Consider the following 25,468-nt stretch of genomic DNA (forward strand, 5'->3'; position numbering starts at 1 on the left):
GCCCCTGTTGTTTTTCTGATTCTCATGCGAAACGGCTAAAAAAAAAAATCGATTGTCTTTCCACACTGGGCCGAAACCAACACGACCAACAAATTATAGCACAGTGAACACATTTTTGTGTGTTTTCGTGGAGCACTTTGCGTTGCACTTTTGCTCGGAGAGATAAATCAAGTTTAATTTGATTTGAAGATGGTCCACTATTTGTGAGGTCTTTATCAGTTTATGAATTACTCTTGCCTTGACTAAATTTTTACTTGCTTACTGATAACAGATTACTTCACCCATGTTTATAACTTATAAACTTGTACATAACTTGTACTCAGAATGCAATTATACAGTTTTCTCACGGTCCGGTATGCAACACAGTTTTGGGCTATGGAAACTGTACGGTTTCGATATCTGAATGTAAAGCTAATCTGACTAGCAAGGCAATATTGTATTGTAAAAATAATTAAAAGCACAGATATAATCAAACCACAAACTTTATGTAAAAAAAAATAATAGAAAGAAAGAAACGTGCACTAATGCACTAAGGATCTAATGTTGATATGTTAGTTAAATGCATATGTTATGTAACCTATATGTGCCGTGACGCAGATGCAGCCACAAAAGCGCTGAATGGTAAGCAGCAAATACAAATAGGAAGGAGAAAGATTAACGAGTCTTAGGACTGTAGTTAGAAAGGTTTATAAGGACTTTATTATCTGAGGCTGCAATATTCTACTTTGTTTTCCCAGAGAGAAACACTAGGGTCAATGTGGTAAATAAATGTTATTGTTGTTCATTGTTGTTTCATGCACTTGGCAGTTGGAAGTGACGTTAGGCCATTTAAGGCTGTTTGCAACCACCTTTATGACAAAATAAAAATCTGTGTCAAATTTTATTTGATGACAGCGGGTGCGGGCTGACGCGGGTTGTAATAATAGATGCAGTTGTGCGGGGCAGGCTGGGACAAGTCAAATTATCGATAACTGCGGGCCATCAAAAAGCCGCGCACCACTAGTCTTGGCCCCTTAGTGGATCTACTGTCACAACATGCACGGCTGCACCAAGTTTTGATAAAGTTTCATGACTGGCAGAAATGTACCAAAATACCGTTGTGTGCTGTTATGTATCGAACCGAACGCAGCGTACTGAACGGTACGGTAAAATACCAAGTACTGTTGAATTCCTAACTTATACATAAACCAAGCTACCGGACTCGCTTTTCTTGGAGGCTCCTGGGAGGGTAAAAATCACTCAAAACACACTTCACCTCACCAACCTCACAGGAAACTCCAACAAGATAATATTTCCTGCCGCCAGATACTGTTGCTGACTTTGTTTGAGATGCTGGAACCCCCCCCCCAAAAAGAACTTTGTTCATCCACTTTCCCATTGAAATTGGGGAGTTTACTCCGTGTTTTTTGAACACAGTTCGACTCTCAATCAATCGTTATTTGGCACTGACCAAAACCAGCGGGGTCTGACCCCTACTGGAAAGCTGCAAAGCCTCCACTTTCACCGCTTTGTGTCTGCTGATGTCATCGCACTGAGATCATGTACATGAAGTGCGACAGAATTCAGGGAGGTAAACAATGGAGAGCAACATGGAAGCGAGTCCGGCGGTGGCCAGTGTTCCATGTTCGGCACTTTTGAATGTAGAGTTGTTCCGCAAAGTGGCTGCGGAACGATTGTGTCGTTCACGGCAGACTCGAAGCCGCATTCACCTCCACGGCCGGCTTGCGCAGTGCACTGATCATTTCGGCGTCTGGCCTTTTGGTGCGCAATGAACAGTTTTCCGAACAGCTTCGCTTCAGTACGTAATATACGCCGCGACTGGCGTGATATTATGACTTAGGACACATAACGCTCAATGTCATCCTGTGCGGCAGGTAAAAGATGTGATGTTGACGCGGGTCCCCTTTTCCCACTGCAAGCCGATCGGAGCTGTTTTCAACCCGGGTCGCTTGCCGGGTCGTTTGACGTGTTTCGGTGCAGGTCAGTGAGCCTTTCCCACTGCCACCAAATGCCGTTTCTACAATAGGTTTTTTGGCCAGTGGCAAAGGGGCTAATTTGTACCAATAGTTGTAGTGCGTACCATTCTTAGAATCAACAGCATTATGTGATATATTATACAGTTTCATGTATGTTTCGCACATACTTCAGAAAATATCTTATTATAAGTGAAATGTTTTTTAAGTATTTAAGACAACCTGCAGCTGTGAATGAAACCTCGAAGTGCATAACCCAAGGATCCAGACTCAGCTGAGCATCGTCCCCTTCAGTATTTACTGCTGCTGCTGTTACAGCTTGTTTGCAGGTGTCTGTTTGTTAACAGTACTAAGTCTTGTCCCCCTTTCAAGCCTCGGTCATGTTGGGCAGCAAGCTCGACATCCTTTGTCCCTGCTGTTAACATAGTACAATCCATAAAAGTGATGAGCGCTGTGTTGCTGTTTAGACCTAGCCTCCCACAGCCGCTCCTCCCTCGTCTCCACCCAAACCACTGCCAACTGACGTTTCCTTGCCAAATGTACAATAAAACCGCACTGTGTGCCTTACGCACACACATTTTTGACAAGATGTACTTCTGATGTGAGCTACTTACATCTGAACACTTCTTTCTGATTTGTAATCCTGCTTTAATAATGATGGTTTGTGCTCGTGCAAATTTATTTTCTGTTTTTACAGACAGATTGTTTTGTGAAAAAGTAAAAAACAAAATTCTCAATAGAATTTTTTTTTTTCAATAGCATGTGAGCTGACTTGTAGAGCACTGAAAAACTCTTTTACTCTTTTATATTCTGCAAGGTGTTGACATAAAGTCAAGTTAAACCTCATCATTATTATATTATAATTATTATTATTAATAGTAGTAGTAGTATCATTGTTATTATTATTATTATTATTATTATTATTATTTCTGGGTTGTTGTTGTTTTTTTCTCCCCACTGTGACATTTCCCACATAACACTACACATTCTGTATTAGAGGAAAATACAGAACAACAGCCATCCACGTCCCACAGACAGATGCAGGGGTTCTACAAAAACAGCGACAGTTTCTATATCACAAGACCGCATCACAACAGAAACAAACACTTGAACTTGTGAATTTCCAGAATCCTTTGGGGCATCATTCATCTCAACAAATGAGTGTTTAATGACCATGAATGTGACTTTTACTTGGGGAACAGAGTTTGTTAGCCTCAGGGTGCTGTATGTGTGCTTTAAAATTAAGGCACAGAAAGAAAGGAGGAAAGGAAAGTAGAGACATAACGACAGTGAACCTGTTACCAAGCCAGCCGACCACAAGGAGGAAACCACAACGTATTACAGTTATTTAACCCTGAACACACACACACACACACACACACACACACACACACACACACACACACACACACACACACACACATGCACACGCACACGCACAAAACGGTAACGTATCAGTGAGGCATTGTGATAAGAGTTTTTTTTACAGTTTGTCTTAAATTATGTCCCTTAAAGCCACACTCAATGAAAACAAAACCAAAAAGTGTGTAAGCGTTGTGGTTATAAAATACAAAGTGTAAATTTAAAGACAGACAGGGCTGTTATACTACATATACTTCTTCTTCTGTTGTGTCAATGGCTTTTGTCTCGTCCGAGAGGGTTTTCAGCAGAAGAAAGAAATGTGTACATTAGTTGGGTCAGGGGACAAGTATTCATTAGGTGCAAAAGCAGTAGTCAAAGTTTCAGATCTAGATGATGTGCTTTATAATTATGGCACAAAAGCAACCAGTTTCCCAGTGGACTTCTGTTAAACTAAGCTAATCTGCGCTCCTGAAGGAAAAGTTAATGTAAATAACAGCAAGATTTTACCGTGGACAGACTTCATATCAGTGCTGTTATGATCAGCGAAGACCCCTATAGGGCTTTATACCGGAGTTAAAAACAATGAATCAGATGTCGACATATTTAAACCCAATTCATGGCGGCTGGTCACCCAACTTTCTCATGTCGAACCATCTTTGCCAGGCAACATTAGCATAACACAACACAATGAGCTTGGAGCCACCAAACCCTGTGCTCCAACGGGGTGGAGGAAGGGCCAGGGCCACAGCTGATCCACTTGTCAAGACTTGTTCTTATCTCTCGTAAATTTTCAGGTCACGAATACAATGGGGACAGTGCTCCCCGTGCGGGACCCCCATGAAAGGTAAACGACGGAGTTAATGTAGTACGAGTGGCAGATGGCAACAACGGCACAATTTTCTTCGGCCTTGGAAAGCCTTCCCACTCGCGCAATAAACTGCATCGCCTTCGCGATGGTGATGGTACGCCCTTTGTCTGTTGTCTTCTCCAGCTTTCTTGATTTTTTTTGAAATTCAGAGCATCTTCATCCATGACATCATTTTTCCTCTGAGACCCTTTTTCCCCTCAAGGCATCTCCGATGGAATGTTCAAGGACTAGGGCTCCTCTGATTGAGCACGAGGTGTGGTGCAGTTTGACTGAACAACAGGGCAATGCATTGATAGGCCACTTGCTGCTATTTTTTTCCTCACCAGCCACAATTTGGCTGCGTGGAAAGTCAAAAAAATATTTCTTTCAGATGCCCAAAGACGCCATGTTAGTGTTTCAAACTATTGCAAGCAACTTTTACTTTTACGCATTTTTAACCTTTATTCATTCTTATTGGTCATTTTTATTGAGGTTGGTTACAAAGAAAACCAGTTGTACTTAGACAGAGAACTATGCTGTTTTATGTATAGTTGTGTTTTGGTTGTACTTATACTTAGACAAAAAGTAATGAGCTGGCATCCTTGTGCCCTTATCACGTTTGTACAAAACTGGACTGCTGACTGCTCGGCAGGAAGCGTAACTTTAAAAACTACAGACAACTCGTGCACACAGCAATCTTTTGTTGCTTTGTGTGTAAACGTAGTTCCCACACCACCAGTTGATCCTAAGAGTCAACTACAACATCTTTTTGGAGTTGTCCGAATGATGCCATTGTTATTACGCTCCCTTCCAAGCCAACTCTGTATCCAGTTCCACGCTAGTGATTCTGTTCACGTGTAGTGTGGTGCGGTGCACAAAAGATTGTGTACTGCGCTGGGTAATCCGAATCCCAAAAATATAAATTAAAAAAGCAACTTGTGCTGCCAGCAGTTTAAAACACTCTTCCTTAATTCAAATTGTGCTGGCAACAATAAATGTGTTTGCAACAGTTGTCACCGTGTCCTTAACTGCGATGCCTCGTAACAAAATGAGGGGAAGATCTATGGAAGAAAGACCAATGCATCTGGAGGGATTTGTGATGAATGGGTAGAAAAGTAGACCTATTCAGGGCACTGCCCCCCTCCCCCAGCACACCATCACAATGCGGGACTCCCCCGAGTCCCTCTTGGGCCCTCCCCTGCGACACAGACACTCACATTAATGCACACACACTCTGGCCGGCCAGCCCCCTGAGGAACAGAGGAGGGAGGGAGGGTAGGTGGGTTTCCCCTGACTATTTAAGCAGATTCCAACAGATGGTCGAGGAACTTTCCTCCTGAGATCACACAGCTCACTTATCCAGCCTCCCTTACCTTAAAAACCCCACTTCTCCTCCTCCTCCGCCCTCCAAAACCATTCCTCTTTCTCCCCTTCCTCGTTCCAGCAAGTTCCAGGATCAGAAACCCTTCTTTTACACTATCCCCTTCCCCAAGTGCTGGACCAGACCCCCTCGCCCCTCCTGCGGGTCCTTGGCTGAGTCGAGGACGTTGGAGCAAACCATGCCCTCCGACTTTCTCACGCCGTTCCTCGAACTGGACGAGGAGTTTTGCAAGGTAAGAGTGTCAAAAAACAAATAACTTTTGAAATGGCTTGTCGTTCTTGTTCTTTAGCGGGAGTGCATGGCGGTGCATTCCCCCGGCTACTGGAAAGGCTATTTGACTGCATGATGCACACAAAGTTGAACTGTTTTTTAAAAAAAACTTTTTCCAGTTGTTGATGTGATTCATGATGAAATCATCAAATTAAATCTTTTTTACATTATGTTGTGTCACTTGTGAGGGTGAAAATAAAAAAGACATAACGCTTTGTAATTTACACTCAAACTATCAAAGTATCAATGTTTTTTAACCCATCAAACCCATTGTTTCAAACATGGTACCAAGGTAGTGGCCACTGAAAGAAATTGCTTGAAAAAAATATCCTAAATCTTTAAACCATGCTAAAATCTTGACAATAACTGAGTCATAATATTAAAAAGTACAGACTTTACTCTAATGTCTCTATTGACTCAATTTAAATCGACTAATTACAACCTCCAAATACTTGGAATTTCTGTCAACAACTGTCAACAGTTTACACTTCCAAGTGGAACTACACTCCTTTTCTTCTTTTTCTTTTACCACCTTCATGAATCTCGCCCATTTCTTTCACCGTGGCTCCACAGTCTCCTTTCAGCTCAACTCAGCCCTTGCCGTCACGCTCCAGTGCTCTAGGAATGCTAGAGAGCTCACATCCATTCTTCTCTTTTTTCCTTTTGTTGTGACAGAATTTCCGTGGCCTGGAGGCAACAGATGGCTCAGGTCCTCACTCCCAGCAGCAGCAGCAGCAGCAGCAGCAGCAGCACACTCTCAGGGTGCTGGGCTTCCGGCGTCGACACTCCCTCTGCCCTGTCACCCTCCCCAACTCTAAGTTCAATGGCGGCAGCTCCGAGTCCAATGACTCGTCCTGCTGCTGGGGGCTGGACTCGACCTCCTCCATCCACCCAGAGCAGCAGCAGCAGCAGCAGCAATGGAACCAAGAGGGCCGCCTGCCGCGCTCCTCCCTCAGCCACATCCCGTTCCGGGTTGACCGCTCGGTCAGCATGATTGAGGGCAGCCTGGGCCGCCAGGAGAGCAGCCTCTCGCCGCCATTGCTCGTGTCCCCCCCGCCGGGCCTCGGCTCACCCTCTTCTGTCTCCCCCTCCCCGACCTCTGGCTGCTCCTCCTCGCCGCCACACATCTCCACCCGCTACAAGACGGAGCTCTGCCGCACGTATGAGGAGAGCGGCACCTGCAAGTACGGCGCCAAGTGCCAATTTGCCCACGGCGTGGACGAGTTGCGGGGCCTCAACCGCCACCCCAAGTACAAGACAGAGCCCTGCCGCACCTTCCACACCATTGGCTTCTGCCCGTACGGCGCCCGCTGCCACTTTATCCACAACGCCGACGAGATCTCGGGTGGCTCCCCCACCACTACCTCTGTTGCTCCTGCGGCCCAGAAGCAGCAGAAGCTGAGGCCTCCGCTGCTCCGCCACAGCCTGAGCTTTGCCGGGTTCTCCTCGGCCGGCCGGAGCTTCCCGCCGCTGGAAGAGTCCCAGCAGGGGACGCCACCCTCGTCACTGCTCTTCGCCCGTGCCTCCTCTGTCTCCTCTTCCCCACCCTCCACTGGTAGCCCCGAGCTCCTCTCCCCGCTCTTTCCCGAGCCGTGTGCCCTTAAGCACTACCCGTACCCTTTCTCCGGCATACCTGACCTGGCCGGGGACGATCTGGCCCTGCACTTCCGCGCCGTGACGGATTCGGCCCGCTGCCTTGCCTCCAAGGGTGCCAACCTCACCTCCAGCCTCCTCCCCCCACCGCCACCACTGGTGCTGACCACCACCACCACCACCGTCAACCCCCCGCCAGGGCTGCAGCGGTGCTCCTCGGCCGACTCCCTCTCGGAGGAGGGCTACACCTCCTCCTGCTCCCTCAGCTCTTCCTCCTCTGGCGGTGCCGAGTCGCCCAGCTTCGAGGGCCGACGTCTACCCATCTTCAGTCGCCTGTCTGTGTCAGACGAGTAGGGGGCCAGAGTTTTACTGTGGGGCTGGAGGTAACAGGGGGACAGATGGTCTGGGGAAAAAAACGTTAGAGCCATTTGTAGACACGTGAGAGAGAAAGACTGAGATGAGCTGAGTTGAAAAACAGGCTTCCAGTCCTCCATGTTTCCAGCCAAGTAAACGTAAACCCAACTTTGTGCATATTGCATCACATCCTAGCAGCTGTAGCGCTGCTCAGTGTTTGTCGAGTTTTAGCTGACCTCTTTTATGTTCTATTGTGATTTTTTGTTTTACTTTATTTTAAGCCATTTGTACTGCTGTATACTGTTGTATACCCATTCCTGAGGAATAGTAGCTTGAAGATACTTCATTGAGCTCATTCAACTGAGTGGGAACATTCTGTACCCCCCGATTGCTCCGCCACTGGTGTACTGTCCACTTTCAAGTGTACATGTTCTCATATATATATATATATATATATATATGTATATATATATATATATATATATATATATATATATATATGTATATATATATATATATATATATATATATATATATATATATATATATATATATTTATACACATGTATATATATATATATGTAAAGTGTGTATGTGTATATAGATAAATAGATAGATAGATACACACATTATTATTATCATTATTATTATTATTATTATTTACATGTCTCACAAAAGGTTCCAGTCATGCAAGCCTGCAGCAGTTTTCTAGTCACGTGTTGGGCTAGCTGACTGAAAGGAAAAAAAACATTCTTGCCTATGCACAAGAAGCTTGAATAGCTGTGTGCTGTCACCAATTGATAACTGATTGGTTGTATAACCTTGGCCACTTGATTGTATTTGTCAGCCTATTTAAACTGCCCTGATAACGACAACGACAACACTGCACAAAGTAGGCACATACTGAGTCTCTAGTTGCCAAAGTTAGTTTTAGATTTCCCCAGCTAACCTCCTGTTAACACCTAGCTTAGCCAATTACACCTTAATATGTTTATAGATCTATTTATTGTAATAATTTCTGCGAGAGGTGATTGTGTTTACAACCTTTGGATAATATAAATGTCAGAGAAATCACGCTTTCCTTATGCATCCATGATGTCTGTCTGCTTTTCACACTATCCAGTGGCTTTAAGGAGGCTTGTGGAGAGGAGGGGACAGGAAAGGAGGGGGAAAACATTTTGGCATTCCACGTGTATGTTGCCTTATTGGCTAATGGGCCTGGCTGAAATCAAAAGCTCACTATTTTCAAGTCAACAGCAGCTGGTCAGTTGGAGCTGTTGGCTTGAGTAAGAAAAAGTGAGCTTGTTCCCCTCTCTGCAAAGCCTTTACAGCTGGAATTGTTTTTTTTTTGTTTGTTTTGTTTTGTTTTTGCTGCTGTTTTTCAATGACAAAGTAAAAGCATTGAGAAGGGTCAAGACAAGTGCTCGTGCCTGAACATTGGAGCAAAAATGAGCACACTTTGACCATCAGTTTTTGTGTATTAACGCCTACACTGCATCTCGAGAGTCTCTGGAAAACTCCCATGTTATCTTTTTCTCTTGTTAAGCCAACAAACAGGTGAAAAGGGGACCTTTGTTTATTGTTGATTTTATCTATCAGTGTTGACATAGTGACAATGTGTTTGTTGCACGCTAGCTCACTTTTGCTAGCTATCTCAATAACCGCCCTAGCGGCAGGTTAAAATCAAGCAAGTTCAGGTGAAACTACGCAAGATTCCTTTGTTGTTGTCATGAAGTTGACTTAACCTGTGCTGTAGACGTTATGTGTATATGTTATATTATTACCATGACCTGATGATGTAAGCTTTTCATTTTGGTAACTTTGTTAACTTAAAGTCCTATTTATTTTCTTTTTCAAAAGCAAACCCTATATTGTGTTTTTGAATCTTTTTTATTTCACATAATTTAAGTACATTTATTGTTTACATTCCATTGGGTTGTTGATATCTTAGCTTTTTATCTTAATATATTTGTCCATCTTGATTTCAAAATAAAGGTTTTCCAAAAAAAATTAAGAGGAGAGTTTACTTTTCATTACCTCTTCTCACTATTGGAACTTTTCCATTGCTTTATGAATAAGGGGATATTTGTATTACTGAGGAGCCAAAAAAATAAGGAGATGGCAGCTTAGTGCAGCATGTTTTCTACTACACAGTTCCCTTTATTCCAACTGTGATGAAATAGGCTCTGTTGACAACAATGGACCACTATTACTATCATATACTCTATAGAAATATTGTCTTAAGTCCTTTATTCATAGCCTTTTTTATGATTTTTGTTTTATACGGGTTCTAAATCAAAAAATGGTCTCAGATTGACAGGGTCCGACCATTTCATTGTGAAACTCTCAACCTCAACGGATTGCAACATGTTGAAACTCAAAACTGGGATGCGATGGAATAACAACAAGTATTACAAATGGGCAACCTTTTATGTGTCGGGGGGCTTCATTGGCCTTTTGCGATCATCTGTGTCAAACAGCCACAAAGAGAACAAAAGACTGTTTCTCTTACTTACATTTCAGGGATCTTTCAACCATTCCCTTTGTGTGTGTGTGTGTGTGTGTGTGTGCGCGCGCGCGCGCGTGTGTGTGGGGGGAGCGACCCATCTAGCAGCCCCGTCTGAACAGACCAATTTAGAGTGAGTGACACCGAGGAGAATGTTTGGGCAACAGATGCTGGAACAAAGACTCCCCGGAACACAATGGGACTGAAGTGATACTTGTGACTGATTTCCATCCATTCACTCAAAATGGAGCAGAGCAGAAGTTGACACACCCTCCTGTGTGTGTGTGTGTGTGTGTGTGTGTTGCATAGTAAATACATTTGTTTAAAAAAAATCAGTAAATTCTCCTCCAGGAATAATACACATAACTATTTGTCAATATTCTTGGTATAATTATATCCTAATATAGCAGCAGCTCACCATTTACAGCTATGGTACGATGTTAATAATTTAGAGACAGCGATAAGTATAAAAAAGTGTGTGTGTGTGTGTGTGTGTGTGTGTGTGTGTGTGTGTGTGTGTGTGTGTGTGTGTTGGCATTCTCCTGAGCACAGGCTGAGGATTTCCTTCTGGTAAATGAATACCAGTAGGGTGAAGCAGGAGCAGACTCCCACAACCCCCACGGCCACTCACCATTCAATCCCCACTATGGCAGTGTGTGTGTGTGTGTGTGTGTGTGTGTGTGTGTGTGTGTGTGTGTGTGTGTGTATCTGGAAGATCTTAAAAAAAAAAAGGCCAAGGGCCATCACTGTGCAGCCCCTCCGGCTCCTCCCCCTCCCCCTGGGCCATAGGCCCTTTGTACTGCCCTGCTTTCACTTTTCAGCCTCAACATCTGTATGCTAATGTTCTTGAATTGGAATGGACCGGAATCATCCTGGGAGAGAGGGTGAGGGGTAGCTTCCCTGCTTCCCTGTGTGTGTGTGTGTGTGTGTGTGTGTGTGTGTGTGTGTGTGTGTGTGTGTGTGTGTGTGTGTGTGTGTGTGGATAGAGGGGGTTGTGGATGAAGCGGGTTTGGGAGAGCCCAGCAGCAGCAGGAAAGGTTTTGTGGAGGGTTTTAAAACTCAGGGAGCGAAGGGAATGAAAAAGAATTATTGATTAATAGGTGGTTCAGCCTGGAACAAGTGGGTGTGAGGTTTTGAAGGCCGTGTGTGTGTGTGTGTGTGTGTGTGTGTGTGTGTGTGTGTGTGTGAGTTTGTGGATTAAGCAGCATCAAGAGCAGAGTTGTGTTCATTTTGCTGATATGCAAAAGATGAAAGAATAAAAAAAATCTACTCTCATGGAAGTTTTTAAAACATGTCATCGCTGCCACTTACAGAAGTTGAAAGAAGCTGAAAAGTGGATTTTAAGATAAATTAAGATAAAACTAAATTTGAAAAGTGGTGTTCCATTGGTTAAGGCCTCTGGGAATGTCATGTATCTGTAATAATTCGTAAAGGGTGGATTGTACATTTTTCACTTTTCCATCCTGAAAAATCATTCTGTCAGATGTTTCTGCTGACAAAAAAAGCAAGCAGAGTTGTCTAATATATTTATTGTCTGAAGTCAAACACAAATGTAGTCATATCTGGGCATATCAATAAAATACTAAGTAAATCTATCTACATCTATTTATAATCTTGATTTTATTAATAAAACTACTCACTGCTTTGGAAAATGTGTCAATCATTCTTAACATTATTATCAATATAATTTGATTTTGCTTTTTGGCTATCTATAGAAGTTCTTTGGCCTTTTCATTATTGTAAGTTTTATTTATTTTACATACTGTTGGTCAATTTTATATGTACTCTCTGCATTATTGCAAATGAGGGACGGCATCAATAATCCTTCCGAAAACTTAAAATGAGGGTTGATTAATTTAAAAAGGTTGCTACTAAGAACAGAAATGTTAAAAACTTTAGAGCATTGTTGTCTTACAATTGAATTTACATGTAAATCAGCCTTGCTCAGCTCGTAGTAAATGGAATGTGGCGCAATCTAGAGGCCGCTGGTGGATGTGGAGCAATGGTGGCAGCAAATAGCATATAGTGGGGGAAAAAGAATATAATATAGTGTCGGGGCGACATGGTGGCACAGTGGCCTCACAGCAAGAAGGTTGTGGGTTCGATTCCGGGCCTGGGACCTTTCTGTGTGGAGTTTGCATGTTCTCCCTGTGTCTGCGTGGGTTCTCTCCGGGTTCCCACAGTCCAAAAACATGCATGTCAGGTCAATTGAACACTCTAAATTGTCCGTAGGTGTGCATGTGAGTGTGAATGGTTTGGTTTGTCTCTATGTGGCCCTGCGATGAACTGGTGACTTGTCCAGGGTGTCACCCTGCCTTCGCCCTAAGACAGCTGGGATAGGCTGCAGCAGACCCCCGTGACCCTGAGCTCGGGACTAAGCGGGTATGGAAGATGAATGAATGAATGAATATAGTGTCGTCTAGTGGACGTTTGAAATATTGCACTCATCCATGAGGTTATTCTGTCCTGAACACAATTATTCATCAAGCACGCAGCTATTCATGAACTGAATAATTATTATTATTCAGTTCATGAATAATAATAATAATAATAATAATAATAATAATAATAATAATAATAATAATGCCCTGCGATGAACTGGCGACTTGTCCAGGGTGTCACCCTGCCTTCGCCCTAAGACAGCTGGGATGGGCTTCAGCAGACCCCCGTGACCCTGAATAGGAATAAGCAGTGTTTTTGTCACCCCCATGTGTCCCAACCATGGGTGGTCATGAGGACAGCACCTGCAAACGATAGGCCATAGGCACGACAACCTGGTAAGTTGTACTCCAGTTTGGATCCTCCTCTGAAGGATCATTAACCCAATGACACATCAACAGGCCATCATTATAAACATACGCGGCTTTCTTCATCTTGGTTTCTGCTTCCACCTGGCTGAGAACAGAAGAATGACATTTTGAAAGCGTGCTATCACATCACCTTGCTGTGCTGCAATGAATTCCTCTCGGGTGGCTGGCAGGTTCATAACCTCTGAACTGGAAGAGGATGATGCAGCATCAGAAGGTTTGGTTTTAACCTTACTTTCAGACTCAGCTACCACAGCATCAGGATCCTGCTCAATAACCATGAAAGAGTCAGACAAGTCAACACCATATTTCTTTGACTGGGCTCGGGTTACCGCAAAAGCAAGAAAGATATCACATTTCTGGGCTGTGTAGTCAGATTCTAGGTCAGATTGGGTACCTGCTATACCTCAGGGGCTGGCACAACTTTGTCTCCTGCTATGTCATTGCCAAGAATGAAATCAATACCTTTAATGGGCAAGGCAGGAAGAACAGCCACTTTAAATAATCCGCTGACCAGGGGAGACTGAAGATGAATGTTGTGCAGAGGAGCAAGTACAAAGCCCATTTCAACACCCCGAACAACCGCACTTGAGCGGCATGAAGATTTGGACGTTAAAGGCAAGATGCCCTCTAGGATAATGGACTGGGCACCTCCTGAATCCCTAAGGATGGTTACCAACTTTTGATCGTTTGGATCCCCTGTTAGTGAAACAAAGCCCTCTGAAATGAAGAGTTTAAAACAGGGATCAGGTTCAACGTCTTCAGCATCATCTTGTGACATCCTAGTGACTGGAGGGGAAACAGTCTCAACCAGACCCATGCCTTTTGGTTGTGAGAAATTGGATGGAAATTGTTGTTTACGCTTGAAAGTAAAACAATCAGCAATAACATGACCCTTCCTATGACAGTAGAAGCATTCTCGAGTGTCAGAAGGGGACTGTGGTCCCTTAGCCTTTTCAAAAGGAGGGTGGCCAGAATCAGGTCTCATGGAGCGAGATATTGAGACCCTGTCAGAGCGGGAAGGTGACATTTTGGATTGCGTCTGCGCAATCCAAAATGGCGACACCCTGTCAGTAGTAAACAAACTTTACCTGACTATTTTGCAGAATTACATATATTTATAAAATAGATTAAAACGATAAGAGATAAGAAGCCTGGAGGACGAGGAGAGCTTAGCCGATCTGGAAAAATATCTAGACGACATCTTCGACCGAAGAGTTATGGGGAAGACGGGCAAGACGCCAACGCCAACGTCAACGCCGTCTTCCAAGCGAAGCCGTCCCGAAGACTCCCCCGGAACAATTTCACCACCCGGCAATTCCTCGATTGACATATTATTGTCGATCGAACAAAGGCTCTCCAGCGTTGATGCCAGATTAAACTTAATGGAAACACTCCACAAGGAATTCCAGGCGATGCGCGAGTCGCTGGAATTCAGCCAGCAACAGGTTGTCTCACTAGCCGCAGAAAATAAGGAGCTGCGAGGGTCGGTTAAATCTCTCACTGAGGGAATGAGCCAACTCTCTAAAGACAATAAATACTTAAAAGAAACAGTCCTAGACCTCCAGGCGCGCAGCATGAGGGACAACCTGGTGTTCTCAGGGATCCCCGAAAAGGCGGAAGAAGACCCGGAGAAGACGGTAGCGGACTTCTTAACGAAGCTTCCTACGGAGACCGTCAAGAACATCACCTTCCACCGGGTACATCGTCTTGGAGGGAAGAAACCTGACAGCCGCCGGCCGAGACCCATTGTGGTAAAATTTGAACACTTCAAGCAAAAAATGCTGGTAAAGAGCCGAGGACGGGAACTTCGCGGAACCGACTTTGGAGTGAACGATCAATTTCCAAAGGAGATTCTGGATCGACGAAGAGTCCTCTTCCCGATCCGGAAAAGGTTCCTCGCTGAAGGCTCTAAAGCGGTTGTCGCGGTAGACAAGTCAACTCCGTGGTTGTACTAACCGTTCTCTCCACAGGCTTCAAGACAACAGGTAATATCGTATTAACGCAGCTTATGCCAATATTGTTGTCAATGATAATCACGTAAGCGCCATTTCAGTTAAAGTATGACTTTTCTGCATCGAACTGATTCTCCCCCCTCAATATCCCTCCCCTCAAACTGCACTAATGTCTCTTCCTCACTTCTTTTCTCTCTGGTAACAATGTTCACCGTGACAGATTGCAACGATGTTTGTTTACATTGGCAGTTGTACGCGCGCACGCACGCACGCACACACACACACGTAACACACACACTAACACATACACCACTCTAGGTCTATATAGTAAACATGACCTCCCTTAAGTTCGTCACTTGGAATGTGCGGGGTATAGGTACCAGGGACAAAAAATTTAAAATTCTCAACCATTTGAATTTTCTTGAAGCCGACATTGCCCTACTACAGGAAACTCACTTAACAAACACTACAGCACATAATCTAAAATCGACCCTTTTTCCAAACATCTACTCGGCGAGTTACAACTCGAAGCAGAGAGGTGTGGCTATCTTGATCAATAAGAGACTTAATTTCATTATAAATAGTACAATATCTGACCCTAATGGAAGATATATAATAATCAACACTAACATTGACAATAAAGATTACTGTATTGCTAGTATTTATGGCCCAAACGTGGATGATCCCTCTTTCTACCATGCCTTTTTCTTGTCACTCTCTGCACATGTAAACGCAACACTCATAGTAGGGGGTGACTTCAACCTAGTGTTAAACTCTGATATTGATAGATCCAACACCTCAGCTAGCCAACGACACTCATTAGCTGCAGACACATTAAAACAGTATATGAGTGATTTTGGTTTATCAGACCCTTGGCGTTCAAACCACCCAACTCACAGAGAGTACACCTTTTTCTCTTCTGTTCACCACTCATACTCACGCTTGGACTACTTTATCACCAGCAACTCACTCTTGGCAGATATCCGGGAAGCCCGGATCCACTCCATCACTATTAGTGATCATGCACCTGCCTCTATCTCCGTCTCTACAAAGGCACCTAGAGCACCAATCTGGAATTGGAGGCTGAACACGTCATTACTCATAGACTCAGATTTTATAAAATACTTTAATAGGGAGTGGACAATATTCCTACAAATTAACGACTTGCATGAAACTCCTGTACATGTTCTATGGGAAACAGCTAAAGCAGTAATGCGGGGCAAAATAATATCTTACTCATGCCACAAAAAAAAAAAAGGAATTAGCTCTGGAGTCTGAATTAGTTAATAATATTAAAACATTAGAATCTTCATATGCCATCCAACAGGAAGAAGACGTATGGAAAGAGTTATGCAAACTAAAAACGGAATTAGCCAAACTGACAGATAAAAAAACCAAGTTCCAAATGCAAAGATTACGCCTTGAAAACTTTGAATGCAATAATAACTCTAGCAAATTCTTAGCGAACCAGCTAAAGTCAAACAGAGAAAAAGCAACAATCTCCTCCATCAAAAACCTGGATGGCAAACTGACCCATAACCCACAAGAAATTAACCAATGCTTCAGAGATTTCTACAAAAAATTATATTCCTCCGATAATAATCCTTCAGAAGCCTCAATAGATAACTTTCTTAATAGTATTGTGCTCCCTAAATTAAATCAGGAACAGGCTACTACAATGGACGCAGATCTCACTCAGGAGGAATTTGAAGAAGCCTTGGCACAAATGCCAGTAAATAATGCCCCAGGACCTGATGGCTTCCCAGTAGAATTTTATAAGGCACTTTGGCCTACTATTGGTCCGACCTATAATAGAATGGCTAGAGAGATCCTAAATACTGGACTTCTCCCATCAAACATGAATTCTGCTAACATTAGCCTCATACTCAAACCGGACAAAGACCCATCGCTTCCGACTAGCTACCGACCAATATCATTAATCAATACCGATCTTAAAATTATTTGTAAAGCAATAGCTAGACGACTAGAAAAAATTACTCCATATATAATCCATCCTGACCAAACAGGGTTTTATTAAAGGTAGAGATTCAACCTCCAACGTACGTAGATTTATCAATCTGATAGATTATACTAACGACAACAATCTACAAACAACAATTGTTTCGCTAGATGCAGAAAAAGCATTTGACAGGGTGAATTGGAGTTTCTTATTCTCAACACTACAAAAATTTGGTTTCGGGAATTCATTTATATCCTGGATACGAACATTATATAGCTCTCCGTGCGCCTCAGTCAGAACGAACAGCCAGACCTCTCAAAGGTTTAATCTGCAACGAGGAACCAGACAGGGCTGTCCTCTCTCCCCTTCACTATTTGCAATGTTCATAGAACCTCTGGCAGCTGCAATTCGGCAAAATGATAATATCAAAGGAGTCCAAACTTCAACATCTGACCATAAAATAAGCTTATATGCCGATGACGTATTGTTATTTCTTCAAAATACACAATCCTCACTTACTGAAGTTATCAGCCTTATTGACAATTTCTCTTGTATTTCAGACTATTCAATAAATTGGGCAAAATCCACGGTGCTACCGCTTAATTGTAAATTTAAACGAACCACTCTAGCACCATTGCAAGCCGGTAACATACGATACTTAGGTATCAACTTCTCTCCCAACCTATCAGACTTAATACAACTCAATTTCATCCCGCTATTAAAGAAAATAGAAAATGATCTAATCCGATGGAGAAACTTACCCATATCTCTTTTAGAGAAAGTTGCAACAGTAAAAATGATGGTTTTACCGAAACTAAACTACCTTTTCTCAATCATTCCCTATCAACCCCCTGCTCAGTGGTTTAAAACCCTGAACTCAAACGTCACAATATTTCTATGGAAAAACAAACCACCCCGTATCAGTCTGAAGACGCTTCAAAAAGCGAAAGATGCTGGGGGACTAGAATTGCCAAACTTTTATTACTACTATATTGCCAACAGAATAAAATATATTCATAAGTGGTTCAACCCTAGCCCACATGATGTATCCTGGCATGTCATAGAACAAGCCTATTGTGGTGATATTCAGTTAGCAGACTTGCCATTTATCAGCACACCAAAACACCACAGCTGCATGAAAAGCGTTAATATAAGTCACTCTCTGACGGCTTGGATGGAATTTCTGAAAATCACAGGTTCTTCCCTTCTCCCGTGCGGTCGTATGCCCATCTGGAACAATCCTGATTTACTACAAAATAAAAAAGCACTTAACTTCACACATTGGGCAGATAAAGGTATAACTCACGTAAAACACATAAGAGAGAATAATAATTTTAGACCATTTCAAGAGCTTGTGATACAGTTTGGAATTAACAGTAGTTGTTACTTAGAATACATGCCAATTAAGTCCATAATTAAGAAAAAATTCAAACTTGAACAAACACACATGGAGGTCTCTCCGGCTGTACAGTCGGTCCTTAATTTCTCACCTCCTAAACTACTTTCCAAGATATATAAAATCCTTACAAACATAGATCGCACTATTTCTATCCCCATTGTTAAGTGGGAAAGAGACCTGTCTCTCCAGCCCCACTCTAATTTCTGGAGAACAATCTGCCTGAACACCTTTTCACTGATAAAACAACCTAATCTACAATTAATACATTTTAAAGTACTCCACAGGATCCACTACACCGGACAGCGGATGTTTCAGATGGGCATGACCGCCACTCAAACCTGCTCACACTGCACAGTTAATGTTCCAGATAATTACCTACACGCTGTATGGCATTGCACACCAGTAAATAAATTCTGGCACATAGTATGCAATGATCTATCAGCACAGGTCGGTTACACCATCACAGCCACTCCTTCTTTTTGTCTCTTAGGAGACCTTAGTGATATCACCTCAGATAAGGCAGAATCTCGCATGCTGATCACCTCCTTATCTATCGCTAAGAAAACAATCCTCATAAACTGGAAAACAAAGCAACACCTGCACATTGCACAATATAGGAACTTACTGTTAGACCACACCTCCTTGGTAGGAATGTCTGCTTCATCCTATAACTAAGTAATAAACAATCAATAGCTGAGGCTGCTGGTTGATGTGGGCGGCCGTGGTCGTGCTGCCGCGGGCCGGGTGCGGTCTGAGGGGGGGGGTTGGGCGTGGGGTGCTCGGCTGCTTTGCGGGTTGGTGGGGGGTCGGGGGTTGGGTGCCCCGGCGGGGGACGTCTTCCACGCGGGAGGCTGGGCCTGGTGGTTGGGGGGTGGTGCCACGGGGTGGGGGGCGGCGGCTAGGGTGGGTGGGCGGCGGTCCCTGGCTCTGGGCCGGGGGCCCTCCTGTTGGTGGGGGGGCTGGTCCGTCCCTGTGTCTGGGAACTGGCGCTGGATCGTACGCGGTGGGGTCACATGCCTGGGGTGGGGCTGCGCGGCCGGCGGCTACCGCTCCTGTGTGCCCAGGTGGTGCCTTCTGCCCCACCTTCGCCCTCCGTCTCCCTGGTCGCTGCCGCTGCCCCGGGGCCCTCGGGCGGTGGGGGGTGGCCCCCCTTTGGCTCCTGGATCCCTGTGGTGTCCCCGGCGATGTCGCTGAGGGGGCGCCCTAACCGGGAGTCCCCCCTGGTCACATAATGGGTGTATTTATTTATTTTATTTTATTTTATTATTTTTTTTAATTATTTTTTATTATTATTATTATTTTTTTATATATATATATATACATATATATATTTTTTTATTTTCTTTTAATTTAATTAATTAATTAATTTATTTATTTATTTATTTATTTTTTATTTTTTTATTTTTTTCCTTCTGTTTTGGGGATTTGTGTCTTGGGGGGTCGCTGCCCGGCCTTCTGGCCGGGCGCCGCGGGGGACTCGATATGGGCGGCGACCGGGTCCCTGGTGGGCCTCCCCCCGGTGCGGTCTCCTCGCCCTTGCATGGGGCACCGACTGCACCCTCGTTGGCGAGGACCTGGCCCCCACGCAGCCAACGACCCACTGACATTATCACTAGGGCTTTGGATGAGGGTCTCCATCGGCCGGCCACCGCTCCATCCGAGACCCTCTCCAATTTTACCATAGTCCAACACACCAGCAAGTGCACATATACACACACTGACACTCCTACACACAGTGGGGACGGCCTGCTAGTGGGGGCTGGACCCGACATCTTTCCCACCCTGGATGGGCCCTGTGCAGTCCGGTGCCCCCGAGGTGCGAGACCGGCTGGGCTTATGGGGACCTTGCCACTTGTGGCGGGGTCCCCCTTCCCCCAATCCCGGGACCGGGCCGCTGCCCGGGTGGTCCCCCTGCGCCGCTCGGGGGCGGGTGGGCGGCGACGACCCGAGACACGGGGGTCTGACAATGGTGGGCGGGGGTCCACGGATTGATTATTTAATTTTATCTTTTTAATTATTTATCTTCTTCTTTTACAGGGCACAGGGGGAACCAGGGGGGACTCTCGCTCGGGGGCCCGCTTTGCCGGCGTTGGGGGCGGGGGTGCGGCTGTGGCCCCGGGGGGCCGGGGGGCCGGGGGGGCTGTCCCCTGGCGCCTGGGGGTCCCGGGGCGGTGGGAGTGGCTGGGGGGTGTGGGGGGTGGAGGGGGCCGGTTGATGCGCCATACTGGGTCCGTAGGGGGGGGGCCTCTGGGTGCCCGGGCCTGCCTTGGGTACCGATCCTCCCGGTGGGTGAAGGGGCTGGGTCCTGTCATGGGGATGAGTCTGGTCTCGCTTGCCCTGGGGGGCCCCCGTCCAGGGGCCGGGCTCTGCTGCCTGTCCGCCCTGGGTGGTGTCCCTTCTCCTTGGGGTATCTGCCTCCCTGTCATCCTGCCCTTGCTCCTCGTGGGGCAGGTGCCCTCTGGCCCGGGGGCCTGCTGCTCCGGGCCTCTTCCTGGCCGGCTTTGCGGTGGGTATGCCGTGTCCGGGGCCCCCCCCCCGGCTCGTCACTGGCGTGGGGCGGTTGCGGCCTCGGAGACCGCACTAATTGGCAGCCTACTTCCAGTGACGTACTTTAACACACCCACCCCCACATTCAGGTACACACACCACCACATCCATACAGACACCACCACATCCATACACACACACACACACACACACACGCACACACACACGTATACACAGATGCAAACATGCACACACACACAAGTATACACACATGCAAATATACACACACACGCACACACACACACAAATATACACAAGCGCGGGTACACTGTTGTACACTATTGCATAGCTTATTGTCTTATTGATCCATGAGTAGATTATTATCATCGTTATTATTACTATCAACATTATTATTATTATTATTATTATTATTATTACTATTATTATTATTATTACTATTAACGTTGCTATTATTATCATCGCTATTATTATTAACATCACTGTATGAACTCGCATGTATGTTTGTATGGGTATATATGCACTATCTGACAGTTAGCTATGCATATTTACGATCTGTTTTGTTCTCTTTTAACACAATTGTATATTGTTGCCAGTTGCCTCCTCTACTCCTCTCTCTCTATCCCTCTCATCATCTCATCACCCCCCCCCCCCACACACACACACACACTCATTTCCCCTCTCTACTCACCCCCCTATCTATCCCCCTCAGTCCGGTCATGGCCAGAATGTCACCAAGAATATTATAATAAAACCACTGAAGAGGTAGCTCCTGAAACCACCCACGTGGCTCACACTCTCAAGATCTACCTCTGAGAATAAAATCTGTCAGCCATCATAGACATTCAGAGACACTTCTGCTTGTCATTATGGCCAGACCGGACAAGAAAAAAAAAAAAAAAACATTTTTATGTGTTAAAACAAACTCACCAGCTAAGACAGCTGCTTTAGACAAGGTAGTCACCTGTTGTGGAAAAGAGCAAAGCTACCGATGCAGAAATGCTGAGTAAATAAGTAATTTAATGAACATGAAATAAATGATCGGATATCCGAGGCACAAACAAAGTACAACCAACAGAACAGATGCAACAGGTGCAACAGCTCGAATGAATGCCAGTGCAAGTGCAAAGAGAGAAGGAAGAAGAAGGTCTTTTATGCAGTGGACCGGGAGGGGACGAGATAAGGAAGAAGGAGGGGAGGATGAGAGGAGACAAAACAACGAATACCTCACCCTGGCGGGCCACGAGGAGAATGTCTCCAACGAATACCTCACCCTGGCGGGCCACGAGGAGAATGTCTCCAGAAGGTTATACAGTGAAACTAACAGATTACACAGGAGGACAAGAATACTTATTTTCCATTATACACCTTTTGTTCGTTTTTAGATCACCATCTTTTCAGGCAGAGCATTCTTAAAGTCTTCCAACAATATCAGCTCACGAAGGGATTCAAAACTATTCTTGACATCATCATTTGTCAAAAAGAACCCCCTTTTCTATTGCAAATTCGACGAAGGTTTGACCACTTGTCTTTTTTTGATTCCTACATTTTTGGCTGTAAGCTTCTGGCACAAGCTCATCGGCACGCAAAATTGACTCTTTCAGCACATCATATTTCAAGCTATTTTCTAAGGAAAGAGATGACACAACTTCCTGGGCTTTACCAACCAGCTTGCATTGAAGGAGAATAGGCCACGTGTCTTTCGGCCATTTTAGTGCAGTTGCAATTCTTTCGAATGCACTGAAATAAGAATCAACCTCCATCTTTCAAAACGTTGGCACCAGGGCAATATTTTTACTGACATCAAAGCTTTGTTTGTGGAAAACTGTTTGTGAAGGTGCCGAAGTCTCAGCGGTGCGTGTCATCATTTGCGTAGAGGAGATCCTCATGGCCTCTACCTCAAGCTGCCGCAACTTCACTTCTTTTTCAGCCTCAATCTCTAACCTGCGAACCTGCAATTTAAAGTCATAATCTGCTTTGCGCATGCTCTCCTTTTCCTGTGCCTCTAGCTGAAGGCGGGCTAAACGAACCTTCAACTTGGCATCGCCACTAAATCCATGAATCTCTGGAGAGAGAGGCTCAAAGCGAGGCAACGTTGCAGGAGGACCCTCACGGACAGCCTTTGCCCCCCTTCATCATCCCGAACCGAGGAAGAACTTGGCCCAACTACAGAAAATACCCCTGGAGAAACCTAAGCCATAGGCTGAACAGAGTCAAAAGGGTCCGTAAGGATCCCCAAATCCATTAGCTTCTCTAGGATTTTGATTTGCTTTTTAACACCATACTTTTGCACAGTAATATTAAAGTGAGCTGCAATACATAGCAAATCATCCTTGCGACAGGAATCATGTTTTTCAAAACTGGGGTCATCAATGAAATTCTGCATGCTTACTCTCAATGCCACAACCACATCAACTCGTCCATTTTGATTGTCAGCTCTGGGAAAAGGAATCCCGAACGAGCCCCCAATTGTGTTACGTCCACCTGGTGAACCCAGTTGGTGGACAAACACGAGACAATCAGAAAATCAAACGAGTGTCAATGAAAGTGAACAAAGGATTTATTGTGATAAACGAACACAAGGTGGGGGAGGACGGGGCAGGGTGACTGTGCCAAAATAAATGAAATCACTATAACAAAAGTAGGCCTGCCTGGCTGAACTCTAAAGAAAAACAAACAAACAAGATGCCTCACCGGCTTATCTAAAAAAAAAAAGAAAAGGTCTCTAAAGTGTGGCACAACCAATACTACATGCGTGCAAAGTGTATAGGGTACCCCAACTTACCTACTCCCTCAAACCTCCCACCACAAATCAGACAAATAAAAACCATGTGTCTGAGCAAACAAACAAACAGCAGGAGCAAGAGAGCTTGAAGGCCGCAGACCTCCTCCTCCATTTCATCAGGTAGCCTCGGTCTTGATAGGCCAGCTCGAAAGACAGGAGGCCAATAAGAGGCGTGGTGCTGCCGCAAGCAAGCACCTGAAAGAAAAGGAAAAACACAAAGGGGAGGGGGGAGGGAAGACACAAAAATGCACGTTATTTGCTTGACATGTAACAGCGGGTATAGAAGATGAATGAATGAATAATAATAATGATAATGATAATGATAATACTTCATTCATTCATCTTCCATACCCGCTTATTCCCGAGCTCAGGGTCATGGGGGTCTGCTGGAGCCTATCCCAGCTGTCTTAGGGCGAAGACAGGGTGACACCCTGGACAAGTCGCCAGTTCATCGCAGGGCCACGAAGGCCCTGTTTGCACTTGGTCATTTCATGCGTTTTTCGTATTCCGATCGGAAAAAAACACATGAAGTAACCAAGTGCAAACAGTCCAAATCCGTTTTGTCATCCGAATACCAAAACCACCTCGGGAGGTGGTTTTGGTAGTCGCCTCGACTGTGTACGTACTTGGTCGGCGCCCCACCTCCCGGCGTCGTCATTATAAAGTTACAAACAAGAAGCGAAAACAAATCATTTTTGTTAGACCCGTTTATTCGCATGCTAATAAATTTCACTCCGCATTAGCGTATTTTGTCAGCAGAGCAGCGGTCGCAGTTTCCCACATATGAGATTAAATGTGCAACGTTGCATCCCAAATTTGCCAGCCACTGTTGATCCGAAAATAAAGTCGTCACCACTCTGTCCCAACAGTCGTTACTCCTCGTTCGGATCCATACGAGCTGCAGTAGAATTATAATGAGTGACTTGATATAGTCCGCAAACAGGAAGTTGATTCTTATTCGCTGTCATGTAAAACTCGCCGTGGTTTTGCACTTTACTGCCCCCAGTCGTTAAAAACGGAAATGACGCATGTTGCATTTGCATAGGTTCGGCAGGGGGGGGTGTAATGCGATCACAAGTGGCACGCTCAAGACGCATGTTAATGCTACGTGCGAACAGATGCTTTGAGATCTGTTCTCGTGATCCAATCCCCCAAAACAGTTCCAAGTGACCAAGTGAAAACAGGGCCGTAGAGACAAACAACCATTCACACGGACAATTTAAAGTGTTCAGTTGACCTCATATGCATGTTTTTGGACTGTGGGAGGAAGCCAGAGAACCCAGAGAGAAGCCATGCAGACACAGGGAGAACATGCAAACTCCGCACAGAAAGGTCCAAGGCCCGGAATCGAACCCACAACCCTCTTGCTGTGAGGCGGCAGCGCTAACCACTGCGCCAAGCCTTTTGTGTCATCAAAGTTTTGATTTCACTGAAGCAAGTTTCTAATTTAACTAACTGATGTGCTTCATTGGCTTTCAATGACAGATATAACTGTGTATCATCGGCATAACAAAGGAAACTGGTTATGTTATGCCTTCCAATTATATCACCAAGAGGTAACATGTCAATGTTAAAGAGGAGTAGTCCAAGAATAGACCCTTAAGGGACTTCTTTTTTGAACATGGTATCTGGAAGAAAAAATCCCGCACACTGGCCAACTTGCATAAAGACAGAGATAAGTTATTGTAGCTTTTCGGTGCAAGACCTTTATCAAGCAAATGTTTGTGCCAGAAGAGAAAGTCATCTTAAATAGGAGTGGCTATTTGACTCT

The 25,468-nt window shown here is 44.7% G+C and overlaps 1 protein-coding gene across 1 annotated transcript; it reads left to right on the forward strand.

Annotated features, from left to right (window-relative positions):
* The first annotated feature begins 5,503 nt into the window (after window positions 1-5,503).
* LOC142895081 (mRNA decay activator protein ZFP36) lies at window positions 5,504-9,788 on the forward strand. The gene is made up of 2 exons (XM_076035839.1): window positions 5,504-5,795; window positions 6,509-9,788. Exons 1-2 carry the CDS (start codon window positions 5,742-5,744, stop codon window positions 7,778-7,780), a joined length of 1,326 nt encoding a protein of 441 aa, XP_075891954.1. The 5' UTR covers window positions 5,504-5,741; the 3' UTR covers window positions 7,781-9,788.
* Window positions 9,789-25,468: the final 15,680 nt, after the last annotated feature.

The sequence above is a fragment of the Nelusetta ayraudi genome, unplaced genomic scaffold (assembly GCF_046127955.1).
Source record: "Nelusetta ayraudi isolate G7.1 ecotype Tasmania unplaced genomic scaffold, CSIRO-AGI_Nayr_v1 ptg000048l, whole genome shotgun sequence".
NCBI classification, from domain to species: domain Eukaryota; kingdom Metazoa; phylum Chordata; class Actinopteri; order Tetraodontiformes; family Monacanthidae; genus Nelusetta; species Nelusetta ayraudi.